Below are 14,960 nucleotides of genomic sequence, written 5' to 3' on the forward strand. Positions count from 1 at the left end.
AACACTCTCAGGTTGAACACTGAGTGCTCAGTACGCTACTGCTTATAGGATAAACACGGGATGCATAATACGCTTTTGCTCAGTGGTAGGCAAATGCACAAGTGAGGATGGTTATCTAGGATTAATAATAATAATAATAATAATAATAATAATAATAATAATAATAATAATAATAATCTCCATGGGGAAGTTGAGAAGAATCCTTCCTCAGTAAGTCATGCGTGTTGTAAGAGGCCACTAAAATGCCGGGAGCAAGGAGCTAGTAACCCCTTCCCTTCGTATAAATTACTATATGTCAAAAGAAAAAAAAACTTCATGAAAGCGTTTCTTGTTTCTCGGGTCACCCTGCCTCGGTGGGAGACGGCCGTTGTGTTAAAAAATATTAGTACCAATAATCTTTATTTCTCCAAGTACATGATTAAACTTGTCATAATTCACCATCCAGACCTCCTCTGGATATTCATATAAAAATCACCTCTTCTGAACGGGTTTCATGCAAGAGCAACCCTCTGTTTTAGTGAACTATTATCGGCCCCTTTCCTCTCATAGCGAACAAGAGAACTTAAGAAAGAGGCCTAAGCTTTGGTTAGAAATGTTTGGCTTTTTGCTCACAAATTGGCATCCTGTTTACCAGCAGAAAGAGGCTTGTCTAAAACAAAAAAACATTAATTAATTTTTGTTAGTGATATCAGATGAATTGGTTGGGAAAATTGCCTTACCTTTTGGTTTAGATTTTTTTTTTTTCAAAATTTATCGAAGGTACAAAGAGTAAAACCATTTGTGTATCAATGTTTGGTAAGTATTTATTAATGGAAGTAAGAGATTGTCATCACACATTCCACTAACACGTAAATTTGAATGTTTCTTCGGCTACAAGAGTAAATCTGATTGTTTCTTCAGCTACAAGAATAAATCTGACTATTTCTTCAGCTACAAGAATAAATCTGACTGTTTCTTCAGCTACATGAATAAATCTGACTATTTCTTCAGCTACAAGAATAAATCTGACTGTTTCTTCAGCTACAAGAATAAATCTGACTATTTCTTCAGCTACAAGAATAAATCTGACTATTTCTTCAGCTACAAGAATAAATCTGACTGTTTCTTCAGCTACAAGAATAAATTTGATTGTTTCTTCAGCTACAAGAGAAAATCTGACTGTTTCTTCAGCTACATGAATAAATCTGACTATTTCTTCGGCTACAAGAGTAAATCTGACTGTTTCTTCAGCTACATGAATAAATCTGACTATTTCTTCAGCTACAAGAATAAATCTGACTATTTCTTCAGCTACAAGAATAAATCTGACTGTTTCTTCAGCTACATGAATAAATCTGACTGTTTCTTCAGCTACAAGAATAAATCTGACTGTTTCTTCAGCTACAAGAATAAATCTGATTGTTTCTTCAGCTACAAGAATAAATCTGACTGTTTCTTCAGCTACATGAATAAATCTGACTATTTCTTCAGCTACATGAATAAATCTGACTATTTCTTCGGCTACAAGAGTAAATCTGACTGTTTCTTCAGCTACAAGAGTAAATCTGACTGTTTCTTCAGCTACATGAATAAATCTGACTGTTTCTTCACCTACAAGAATAAACCTGAACGTTTCTTTAGTAACAAGAGGTTGCCAAGCCTCTTAAAATTGAAACTCCTCTTAATTTTACCTTTCAAGATTACCTGGAATGTGAGAATAGGACAGATATGAACAATCGCGACATTTACTGAAGGAGACGTTTCGCCACTAGTGGCGAAATGTCTCTTTCAGAAAACGTCTAGATAAACATCTCTGATTTTCACAATCTGTCAGTATTAGTATATGAGAGACTGACGCTAAGCGATGTTTCGCTCCGTCGTGGACCAAAACGTTGCTTTTTTTTTAATACGCAGCTTGACAATGGGGGATCCAGGACGGACTTTTGTAGATTTGTAGGCTAGACGCGAATTGTTTCAACCACGGTATTGTGACCGTTATTCTACCTGAAGCTTTTAATTCGCCTCCTCGGTACCCCTGAGCTTCGGTCATTAACCGTGTCTACTGTGATCGATCAGACTGTTAGTGCAGGCAACTCTTAAGTCCGAGATGTGCAATGAAGGCTGGTTGATCAACTCTTTTATTATTGCAAAGAGAAGATAGAGAGTATTAGTAATTCCTCTCGTACGCCGACCTTTCTCAGGAGTGAAGAACAAGCTTTTATTTCGTGAACGTTTCGCTCATAGTAGAGCGAAACTGTGTTCAGATATAGGCTAATTCTTCATGCATGTGGCTATGTCTATGTGTTATGTGTTCCATTGAAATGAAGGCACATTTCGCTTTGAACATTCATTAGGAGACTTTTAGCCTCCCTGGGAAGGAAAGGTGTCTGAATATAATGGTTTAGAGAAACGTTTAAGCAAACAGTAAGACGTATTTACCTAGTAAACGTTTCGGCTCTGGCCCCTTAATTACTTGGCTAAAACTAATCGAGGACCCATTAGCGAAACATCTAAATAAATATTCTCTAGCGTTTGTTTATGCTTTTTTTTTCTAAATTGCTTGTCTCTTTCTATTACCAAGCGAGTGTCGGGGTTCTTACGGGACCCTCAAGAGTTGTTTACTGAAGACTGTGCCATATCTTAATATGTCTTTATATTAGAGTATGTTAGTATTGATATACAGTAAACATTCTTCTTTAATGGTGTGTATAGTGCGATTTTTCTGTATTAAAAATTTAGTAGCTTTTGAAAAAAGCATTGATAGTTTGGGCTATTCATCTGTGAATGCATTTTTTTTCAGTTGCGTTTGCAAATTGTCGCACTATGTGCAGTTGTTTATTGGATCTTGTATCAGTTATGCTCTTCAGCTCTGCTGGTTGCTTGGCGTGGACTTACTGTTGGGGAAACGTTGTGGTGTACCACTGGAACCTGTCCAGCCGGTGTTTTCCAGGTGTAAATTAAAATTAAAGTAGTGGTTAGTGATTGATTATTTGGGTTGAGATGAAGACATGACAGATATGATTGAGCATTAAGGTGAGAAGTGAAATGTTGGTAGTGAAGATATTAGACACGGTCAGGACCTTGCTCTCGAATCATGTCGAGGATTTCAGTGGAGTTGTGGTGGCATTTCTTGTAGGTATTAGCACAGGCCTCAGCGGAGCTGGACTGTTTACCGAGGAAATACGCCAGCTGGAAGGGCGTGACGGGGCTGTTAATCTGGTCGTGGACGAGGCTGAGCCGCCTGCCGAAGAGGGAGAGGATTAGAGCTTCGTCAGCAGCCAGCTGGCTCTCTGGGGTGGCCGCCAGTTCGCACACCACCCGCAGACCGCAGTTGGTCTGGCTGTCCAAGGTTCGGGCGGCGGAGAACAATGTATCTACATCGTTGTCAGATAAGACGTTGTCAGGGACGTAGGTTACTTGACGCTTACCCCGGAACCTAACCTCTTTGGAGATGACAGTATGTCCATAACTTGAAGTAACTGGAGCAACAGTTGAAGCAGTACTTGCAGCAGCAGCAGCAGCAGCACCTACAGCAACACCTTTAGCACCTGCAATAACACCGGCTGTGCCCAGGAGAACAGCGGTTCCTCCAACGATCTCCAAGGCAGGCGCAGCAGCGACTGCACCCAACGCCAGCGCCTTTGCGGCTGCCGCCGCTGATATCGTTGCAGCTGCTGCTGCTCCCGCCGCCGCTGCTGCTGACACCGCTGCTGCTGTCCCCAGAATGATGAAAGATGATGCCTCCTTCAGAATCACAGCCACAAGGGCCAGGACGAGCCACATCTTCAGCTGCATGATTCCTGGATCAGAAAATAATGTTAAAATACGTTTACATTTTCATGCCAAATATATCTGTTTATTTTTCATTTACCACTAAAAAATTTGGACAGCTCGATCCTCCGTCTGCTAGTCGCGAATCAGATATGCAATCATTAAATATATATTACCATTTTTCCCTGCCAGGGTACATTAAGTCACACTGTAATCCTCTGAACCGTTGGTAAGACCTCGTTTAAATCATGAGGTGCAGTTCTGCTCTCCATATTACAACATCGATTTTATACATTGGAGAAAAATGATTAGAGAGATGAAGAATTTAGTCTATTGTATGAAGAATATTTTAGGCTATGATTAGAATGAGAACCCTTAACCTACACGAATAAAGGATGTATAAATAACTCGCTGAACATATATAATCAAGCCAGAACTTATACATTCTCTGCAAGTGAGATTAATTTAGGAAAGATCCAGGAGAACACTGCTTTCACTAAAAGAATTATAGATGAGTGGCCCCATATATATGTAAGACACGGAAGCTGTATAGAACCTATAATAATTCACGGGTTTCGCCCACGCAGGGAACTTTATAAAGTTACGCTGACAAAGTTCCTTGCGTGGGCAAAATGTAGTCATTTAACAAAAGCTCCATACCACTTCTGTGTCTTGTATGACCATCAAATGCGTACTTTGTAGTCCTACTTTCTCGTACGTAAATCACGCTGCCGGCAGAGTCACCGAAGCAAATATAGTGGAGAGTTTTATGGGTGTTTCTGACAGAGGAGTGTAATACCTTCCTGGGAGGTTAGTGTCTGCTAACTTACTATACACAAATAATTCGGTAATACGAGAAGGATCCTACAACGACTCTTCGGTCGGACTTGGACCATTTATAAAGTCAGACCGAAGCGTCGTCGTAAGTTCCTTCTCCTATTTCCGAGTTACTTGTGTATTGTTCCAGTCACGGTATTGTACCTTTCTGTTCTTTACTAGCCTACTGCCTCGCTAAAAAAAAAAATGACCATTTTACTCTACGGCAAAACCAGAAATAATACTTATAACACATTTGTTTGGTGGTCTTTTCAGTGGCAATGACTGAGTGTAAGTAGCCTTGGAGAGAGATGAGTGGGATGAGTGGTAATGTGTGGGAGTAAGACCTGGCAATAAAACCTGGGAGTGATGTGTGGGAGTAAGACCCGGGAGTAATGTGTGGGAGTAAGACCTGGGAGTAATGTGTGGGAGTAAGACCTGGGAGTAATGTGTGGGAGTAAGACCTGGGAGTAATGTGTGGGAGTAAGACCTGGCAATAAAACCTGGGAGTGATGTGTGGGAGTAAGACCCGGGAGTAATGTGTGGGAGTAAGACCTGGGAGTAATGTGTGGGAGTAAGACCTGGGAGTAATGTGTGGGAGTAAGACCTGGGAGTAATGTGTGGGAGTAAGACCTGGGAGTGATGTGTGGGAGTAAGACCCGGGAGTAATGTGTGGGAGTAAGACCTGGGAGTAATGTGTGGGAGTAAGACCTGGGAGTAATGTGTGGGAGTAAGACCTGGGAGTAAGACCAGTGTTACCTGGGGCCACCGGATCTACTGCACATCCACTTCTCTCTTATGTCCTTATGTATACAATCTTGCTCTGGCATACAACTAGTATAAATACGTCACTTCTCAATGACAACATTGACTGCCACGTGTTAACTAACATCAGTGGTATATACCTGTCTTCACATATTATTATTATTATTATTATTATTATTATTATTATTATTATTATTATTATTATTATTATTATTATTATTATTATTATTATTATTATTTGATTATTAATATAATTTTATAATTATTTTAATTATTATTATTATTGTTATTATTATTATTATTATTATTATTATTATTATTATTATTATTATTATTATTATTATTATTATTATTATTATTATTATTTAACTAAAATTATTATTATTATTTGATTATGGTTATTATTTTTTTACTATAATTATTATTATTTGATTATTGTTATTATTATTATTATTATTATTATTATTATTATTATTATTATTATTATTATTATTATTATTATTATTATTATTATTTGACTCTTATTATTATTACTGTTTTTCCTTTTAGTGATATAATAATTTCGCAATCATTATTATTTTTAATTACATTGTAAACTCATCATGCGATAGAATTCGCAGTTTTCATTATATATTTTTTACGATAAATCAAATTGATACAAAACATCTGTATTAAATACCTGACTCTGTGTACTCTCCTAGTTGTGTGTGTGTACTCTCCTAGTTGTGTGTGTGTACTCTCCTAGTTGTGTGTGTGTACTCTCCTAGTTGTGTGTGTACTCTCCTAGTTGTGTGTGTACTCTCCTAGTTGTGTGTGTGTACTCTTCTAGTTGTGTGTGTGTACTCTCCTAGTTGTGTGTGTACTCTCCTAGTTGTGTGTGTACTCTCCTAGTTGTGTGTGTGTACTCTCCTAGTTGTGTGTGTAGTCTCCTAGTTGTGTGTGTACTCTCCTAGTTGTGTGTGTGTACTCTCCTAGTTGTGTGTGTACTCTCCTAGTTGTGTGTGTACTCTCCTAGTTGTGTGTGTGTACTCTCCTAGTTGTGTGTGTGTACTCTCCTAGTTGTGTGTGTGTACTCTCCTAGTTGTGTGTGTGTACTCTCCTAGTTGTGTGTGTGTACTCTCCTAGTTGTGTGTGTGTACTCTCCTAGTTGTGTGTGTGTACTCTCCTAGCTGTGTATGTGTGTACTTTCCTAGTTGTGTGTGTGTACTCTCCTAGTTGTGTGTGTGTACTCTCCTAGTTGTGTGTGTGTACTCTCCTAGTTGTGTGTGTGTACTCTCCTAGCTGTGTGTGTGTACTCTCCTAGCTGTGTATGTGTGTACTTTCCTAGTTGTGTGTGTGTACTCTCCTAGCTGTGTGTGTACTCTCCTAGCTGTGTGTGCACTCTCCTAGCTGTGTGTGTACTCTCCTAGCTGTGTGTGTACTCTCCCAGCTGTGTGTGTACTCTCCTAGTTGTGTGTGTACTCTCCTAGCTGTGTGTGTACTCTCCTAGCTGTGTGTGTACTCTCCTAGCTGTGTGTGTACTCTCCTAGCTGTGTGTGTACTCTCCTAGCTGTGTGTGCACTCTCCTAGCTGTGTGTGTAAGGAATAAATACACTGGGAGCAGAGGATCCTTTATAGACAACGTTTCGCTCAATGCTGTGCTCTGTTAAGTACACAGAAATGAGCAAATACACTGCCTTATAAAGCGGTTTATTTGTTCCTGAATTTGTAATAGAGCCCGACCGTGGGCGAAACGTTGAATTAAGAGGACCCTCCTCTGCTACCACTCTTTATTCCCACTTGTCGGGTTTTGCCATTGTCTAACCTGTGTCTGTAGGGGTCGAGTCTCTGGGCCCTTTGTAATTGCCTAATTTTTTTGTAGGGGTTGCGCCCCAACTCTTAGTCCTGTGGACTCACCTCGTTTCTATATAGACCTCTTGCCCATTTGTACTGTCGTATCCACTCGCGAGTCCGTTTTGTTGGCTTACGCTATACGTGTTTCTAACGTGTTCTGTTTGCTCAGTGAAGATCATTTTTATTTAAGATTTTGATTACAGAAAGAAAAACTGTGTTAAATTATGTTATGTCTTTAGTACTCACCTATTTGTGGTTGCAGGGGTCGAGTCATAGCTCCTGGCCCCGCCTCTTCACTGATTGCTACTAGGTCCTCTCTCTCCCTGCTCCATGAGCTTTATCATACCTCTTTAGTGTGTGTGTGTGTGTGTGTGTGTGTGTGTGTGTGTGTGTGTGTGTGTGTGTGTGTGTGTGTGTGTGTGTGTGTGTGGGGAGGGATGTGTGTGTATATACTCTCGACTCACTAAACTCACTTGCACTCTGAAGAAACTCTTAAATAAGTGTACTCTCGACTCACTAAACTCACTTGCACTCTGAAGAAACTCTTAAATAAGTGTACTCTCGACTCACTAAACTCACTTGCACTCAGAAGAAACTCTTAAATAAGTGTACTCTCGACTCACTAAACTCACTTGCACTCAGAAGAAACTCTTAAATAAGTGTACTCTCGACTCACTAAACTCACTTGCACTCTGAAGAAACTCTTAAATAAGTGTACTCTCGACTCACTAAACTCACTTGCACTCAGAAGAAACTCTTAAATAAGTGTACTCTCGACTCACTAAACTCACTTGCACTCAGAAGAAACTCTTAAATAAGTGTACTCTCGACTCACTAAACTCACTTGCACTCAGAAGAAACTCTTAAATAAGTGTACTCTCGACTCACTAAACTCACTTGCACTCAGAAGAAACTCTTAAATAAGTGTACTCTCGACTCACTAAACTCACTTGCACTCTGAAGAAACTCTTAAATAAGTGTACTCTCGACTCACTAAACTCACTTGCACTCTGAAGAAACTCTTATGGGAGAATACACTTAAGACCTCTGCTGGTTGAGTTGTGTGCCGCGGGTGGCGCCAGTGCAGCTTATATACTCGCAATCCGGTTCGGGAGGGACCCCGAGTGGGGGTCGTGGGAGGTCGTGGGGGTCGTGGTGGGGTAGGAGGAGGGGTTATTGGGGTAGGGGGAGGTTAGGAAGGAAGAGGAAAGGAGGAAAAGGTTTGAGGTAAGGTGGAGGGTGGGCAGGAAGCCATCATTACCAGCAAGAAACATGTCCCTTGCAAGGTCGGTCACTCTCCCTCTCTCTGTGACGCGCTCGCGGCACACACACACACACACACACACACACACACACACACACACACACACACACACACACACACACACACACACACACACATATACACATACAAGATACTGGGGGAATAGACAAGGTGGACAGAGATAGGATGTTCCAGAGAGGGGACACAGAAACAAGGGGTCACAACTGGAAGCTGAAGACTCAGACGAGTCACAGGGACGTTAGGAAGTATTTCTTCAGTCATAGAGTCGTCAGGAAGTGGGATAGCCTAGCAAGTGAAGTAGTGGAGGCAGGAACCATACATAGTTTTAAGAAGAGGTATGACAAAGCTCAGGAAGCAGAGAGGGAGAGGACCTAGTAGCGATCAGTGAAGAGGCGGGGCCAGGAGCTGAGTCTCGACCCCTGCAACCACAATTAGGTGAGTACAATTAGGTGAGCACACACACACACACACACACACACACACACACACACACACACACACACACACACACACACCGGATGATAACATAGTAACTGTGAATATTCCAGTGTTACAAGTCTTCAGAGACAACTATTTCCAGTATTATATCAGTGACTTGTGAGATTGAGTCGTACGTAATCTATATACGTATGCAAGTATTCTACAAAGGTATGTGTGTGTGTATCCTATATAAGCATGCATGTATCCTACAAAGGTAGGTGTGTGTATCCTACATAAGCATGCATGTGTCCTACAAAGGTAGGTGTGTGTATCCTACATAAGTGTGCATGTATCCTACATAAGCATGCATGTGTCCTACATAAGCAGGCATATATCCTACAAAGGTAGGTGTGTGTATCCTACATAAGCAGGCATGTATCCTACAAAGGTAGGTGTGTGTATCCTATATAAGCAGGCATGCATGCATCCTACATAGGTAGGTGTGTGTATCCTACATAAGCATGCATGTATCCTACAAACAAAAACATCGTTTCTTGTGTTGACGCAAAGCTAATGAGAGAACTAAGAAGATAAGAGAACAGAGACTGCGGAAAGACTTAATCATTCTACCAGAGTGTTCAGGTGAGTGACGAGTGGAATCTTAAGCAAACAGATGCAAGGCCATGCAAATTAGAAAGAGAGAGAGAGAGACCATGGAGAGACCACGGCTAAGGGACTGACCACCTCAAATACTGTTTATCCAAGGCTGATGGACTGATTACATTTTCATTTCACTACTACACCTACTGCCTCTATGTTTAACTGAAGAAGCTTATTGTGTAGGAGAAACGTTTCAACAATGAAGATACCCAACTGATGCACAAGTGTCTTAATCATCTATCTGTCAGTATTTTATGGCATTTTCAACATTAGAGAGAAAGACCATGAATAGAGTACAGCCTGAGATGAGACACTATGAATATCCCCACAATTTAAAAAACCTCGAGTTGTAAACATCAGTCCAAACAGAATCAGTGATTTTGGTATCCATGCGGAAGTGCTAAACCCATGAGGGTCAAACTCCCGAAGAATGGGAGGTAATCAGGTTCGATCCGAGAAACGGGAGGGTTCGTTTTAACTCCCGAATTATTTCCATAAAGTCACTCTCTTTTTTATAAAGAGGATTTGACGCATTGCGCCTCTGGTGGCGAGATGAGTCACTACAGGCTTGTGAAGACGGGGTGTGTACATTACTTACTGCAGTTACATCGTCCTTGAATCACGAACAACCACGTACATCATCCCACCAGAACGTTGCAAGATGTAGCAACCATGTACATCACCCCAGCAAGACATAACAACCATATACATCACCCCAACAACATGTAACTACCACGTACATCATCCCAGCAACATGTAACTACCAAGTACATCATCTCGGGATCGTGTAACAACCACGTACATCACTGCAACAGATAAACATACATAATGCAGGAAGCATCTTGCTTAGTAAGAGTCGTATACAACACTCCACCTGATATTAACCTTCTCTATCTTTCCGTATGTGTACACGTACATCTGTACATCTTTGCATGTGTGTACATGTACATCTGTACATTTTTCCATGTGGAGGCAAGTAGGAAGGCTAAAGATGGACATGTCTGTGAGGAAAATGGGCAGGAATTAACTACAAGCATATTAAGTCAAGCATCCAGCTAAATGGAAGGTGAGAGAGGTTGTAAATGACAATACACTGGGTCCAGTACGTTGCTGTATCCTGGAAAGATCGCCGCTTCATCTGCTGTTCTCACACTACTTGAAGGTTATGGTGAGTGACGGCATGGTGCTTCACATGATATATATCATAACTAAAATCAGTAGGTATATGGAGAATATTAAGTACTGGAAAACCTTCCCGTTAGACCGCCTAACCCTCGCCGCTCCAGCGGGAGTTCCCGAAGAACTTAGATTGGAGTAAGTCAAACAACGTTTTGCTCAATGCCACCGAAACTCTGATAAATGCTTTCTATGTCCTAATCATCTGTTTTAACCATATATCTCGGTAGTCGGTACTCTGTCGGTAACCCCTTAAATTCATTAAACGTTTAAGCCATGAGTCGCACAACTTTCCTATACAAGATTGTGTCCCGAGGTGGACTGGTGAGCCAGTAGAAGGTCTCGGTCAAGTGACCAATCTCAACAGAGCGAGGGGTCATCCTGTGATTAGAGCCACTTGACGAGGAATTTTCCATTTTCCATTGTCAACCACAATTTCACCACCCCTGGGCAGCATCACTTATCCTGTGAGTGAACATGACACCATAAACACATCTTCACCATTCAGGTATCACTACCTGTACACGTCATCCTTATCTTACGGCAGCAAGTCCTGCATAATTCTGACAAATGTTACGAATCTTAGTTACAACAACAGATTTATATTGTTTATAAATGTTAGGTGCATTCTGTATGCCTGAGATCTGCCACAATCTAAATTACTTGAGAGAGAATGTGCTTCTCCTCCTCTTATAGACTTGATACACCAAACTACAACATAACACAGGTAACATAAGCGAATCCTGGTTAAAACCGTCTTTTCCATTTCCACTTCGCTTACTGTTAAGACATGCCTAATTCAGCCATATTGTAATAATGTAATAGTGTATAGGCTCGTTCTTTGCTAACGTACTTTTCTCACTAAACTTATCATATAGAGCGGGTAGTTTTGAGTCCTGCTGTGGTCTGAGAGATAATGTTTGTAAATAATTTCTTTCGTTTGAGAATTGTTAAATATTCCAAAATCTCTCTCAAAGTTCACTGCATGTGGCAGGATTTGAAGATATAACTTATCAAAAGTATGGGATCTGGTTGTGTGGCTGAAGTACTGTGTACACTGATGCAGAGTATGCAGGCTCAAATCCCGCTGTTCACTGAGAGATAATGTTTGAAGAACTATTTGTATTTCTTTGTAATCTGCTGTGCTATCTCTCCCAACCTGCAATTTATATTTCCATTATTTACTTTGTGAACACTAAACCCGTGAAGGTTACTCAGCACTGAGACTGATGGAAGCTCGACCCTCCGTCTAGTAATCTCAAGGCTACGAATTGTTCTCAGGAAATGCTGACAGACTTAACCTGCAGAAACACCTGCTGTAAATGAACATATACACTTTTAAAACACCCTAGTCAACTTGCATTTTTTAGAAGAATGTGATATCGAGAAAAGGAAAAATTGAGAAGTGCGGTGGAAAGTCATGTGATGGTGAGACTTTCTACAGCAGGATGAGGTTTTTTAATCACATGAGCGAGGCCTTCCACTGGCTTACTGGTCCTGGCGACCTTCATAGTGTATTTGTATTTAATTTTTAATACTTTATCTCTAAAATAACCAATGATTTTATTAATTTTTTCAAAGCGCTCTTTATGCAGTTTTCAACGCATCAGTGCACAATTATAAGGAATCGTATGTTCAGCTGCAACACACTCGGTATATCTTCTCATGAGAATATTACTCTGGTGTGTACCTATGTGGAGACTGAAATCTAATGTTGAAATTTTAGTTATAAGAGAACGGAATAAAGTTGTGAAACTCTTAGTAGTATATATATATATATATATATATATATATATATATATATATATATATATATATATATATATATATATATATATATATATATATATATAATCCATCATTTAATAATACTTTGAAAAGAGATAAGAGTAAGATAGGAGAAATGAAGGATTACATAAAGTCTTAGAGAACTGTTGATGAAAAGTGACCATGATAAGCACAACAGACTTTATTTATTTCTGCAGTAAACAATATGCAGTTTATATGCAATAATTATTAAGAACAAAGGAAGCCACTAACACGAGGAGCATGAGAATGTTTTAATTGTGGAGGTTAGGTTAGGTTAGGTTAGGTTAGGTTAGGTAAGGTTAGGTTAGGTTAGGTTAGGTTAGGTTAGTCAGGAAACAGGATAAGTGTTTCCTGACGCTGGTCTTAGTCATATGATGACCCACAACGGGAGCTTTTGATCGTTTGACCGAGACCTTCTGCTGGCTTACCCTCCACTCCTTTAAAAAACATGGTTATATTTATAACCTGTGTATTAATTATAAAAAAATAAATTGTGCAGCCTATGAGGCTGTAACCGGAAATAAATTGTCAGTAAATTTCCTCAGTAACATAAGATTGATGCCGTTCATTAATTGCAATATTTTAATTAGCAAAAAAGCGCTAGGCCCGTATGGGTCGTATAGCGCCTGTATAATGGGAGGCATTCAAATTCGACCCAAACAAGGATTAGATAGCAACAATTACTTGGATCAAGAGCTCCTCAGCAGCACCAAGAGAAAATAAAGCATTAACGTAAAATAAAATTATATTATTTCGAGATTAAAAGTGGCAAAAAATCATCAATACACTCCGCTAAATATACCAAAATTCTTCTAAGTAAGAAACACGACTGTTGAAATTTTGAAGGACATCAGAGGATCCTGTCTCCACCTATGACACAGTAACAAAATTTTGGAATGACCTATGTAGCAGTGAGCATAGGTCACCCACGCTTTCACAGTGGCCCATGAATCTTGCCCACGGAACATTACACGTCCGTTTAAAATTCAAAGCCGATCGACTAAGGCGTTCTCGGGTAATAAAAAATTGTGGAAAGGCAAACGAAAACGTTGCTGAGAATGTTCCGAAAAATTTGTTAAACTTAAAAAAGCCATAAAACAGAGAGTTTTATTTTTACTGGTTTTCTTTCCTGATTTATATTCTATTAAAATTTTCTACAGTCCTGTAAGAAAAGAATATGGGCCCCCCACCCAGCCCAAAATTAACTCAAAAATATTTTCAATTAAGACACACCAGCATTTAGGGTTTGAAGACTATCGGAAGAGGCATTCTCTAGTTATGACATTTAAAAGAATTTACTCAATAAAATTGATAAATTGGAATTTACACATCTTAAATTGAGCGACAAACTGTATCTTAATAAAGCCCACAAATGATTAAAGTTTGAAGCCGATCGGAAAAGGCATTCTCCAGTAACTGATTTGAGTCCAATGATTTAAAGTTTTTTAACTATTTCAGTAAAATTTCAGATTTGAAGCAACTCAGATTAAACTCGTGAGTTATCATTATTATTATTTAATAAATCATCAGTAAGATTTTGAGGCAAATCGGAAGAGGCTTTTATTGAATAACAATGAATATCACTATTCAATAAAATTGCCAAACTAGGAGTTACGGCAGCCAGTATCAGTGTCAGTCTTGTGTTCAGGAAACTACACCAGTGATGAAGGTTTGAAGCCGATCAGATGAATCATTCTACATTTAAGACGTGGATTTCTACGGCTCCAAGTTCTTTAAATATTTTAATATATCAGCGAATTTGTCTGAACGTAAACGGAAGTTAATATTTTTTTTTTACACAAATATGCTTTACAGTCCAATCTGAGGTATCCCCCCCCAGGATGCAACCCCACACCAGTCGACTAGCACTCAGGTACCTACTTACTGTTAGGTGAACGTGGACAGCCCCAATGTTTCCACCCATAACAGGAATAGAACCACGGACGCTCAGTAGCTGAGTGCGCTACCAACCCTGTGACGGCAAATTTGGCCTTAAGATACATCTTCCATTAAATATTGAAGCCGTCCAGGCGAAGCCAACCGAATATTATTTAACGTGACTTAACGGGATTGAATATTTCACATTTTTTTTACACATAAAATCTTTAAATCTTCACTTACGCATTTGAGTTTTACCCATCTTCGTCTTAGATTTTTTTTTTGTCACTTTTTGTGAACATTTGAAGCTCTACTGTTGTAACTTATCTGAGCCATTCCAAGATGCTGAGAATGGATTCAATAACTTTGGTCATAGGGCACGCAAACCTGCTAGTTATTCCTGGACTTTGGTTCTCGTTACTGTACACTGGTGTTGAAAATTTGAAGCCGGTTGGATGAGGCGTTCTTGAGTTAATAGCATAATGAAATTGAAAGATTGGAGAAAGAAAAAAATCAGTCAAGGTCTTAAAGGTCCCCCTTTCAGGGATACCTTTTTACACACACACAC

General features: G+C 39.6%; 2 protein-coding genes across 4 annotated transcripts in view; one reads left to right on the forward strand and one right to left on the reverse strand.

Moving 5' to 3' along the window:
- LOC138854256 (uncharacterized) overlaps positions 1-14,960 on the forward strand; it is a 441,993-nt gene that overhangs the window by 66,911 nt on the left and 360,122 nt on the right. The window lies entirely within an intron of this gene.
- LOC128692397 (uncharacterized) lies at positions 597-8,232 on the reverse strand. 2 transcript variants are annotated; one of them, XM_070096313.1, is made up of 2 exons: positions 7,638-7,705; positions 597-3,779 (listed from the first exon to the last, which is right to left on the reverse strand). In XM_070096313.1, the coding sequence occupies exon 2, from the start codon at positions 3,772-3,774 to the stop codon at positions 3,043-3,045; it is 732 nt and encodes a 243-aa protein (XP_069952414.1). In that variant the 5' UTR covers positions 3,775-3,779; positions 7,638-7,705; the 3' UTR covers positions 597-3,042. The 2 variants fall into 2 exon arrangements, with proteins under 2 accessions (XP_069952414.1, XP_053637530.1); XM_053781555.2 differs by lacking the exon at positions 7,638-7,705 and adding an exon at positions 8,168-8,232 and having other exon boundaries at positions 598-3,779.

The sequence above is a fragment of the Cherax quadricarinatus genome, chromosome 53 (assembly GCF_038502225.1).
Source record: "Cherax quadricarinatus isolate ZL_2023a chromosome 53, ASM3850222v1, whole genome shotgun sequence".
NCBI lineage: Eukaryota > Metazoa > Arthropoda > Malacostraca > Decapoda > Parastacidae > Cherax > Cherax quadricarinatus.

Coding starts and splice junctions, on each gene's coding strand:
- LOC128692397 (XM_070096313.1), bottom strand. CDS start 3,774: ATGCAGCTGAAGATGTGGCTCGTCCTGGCCCTTGTGGCTGTGATTCTG.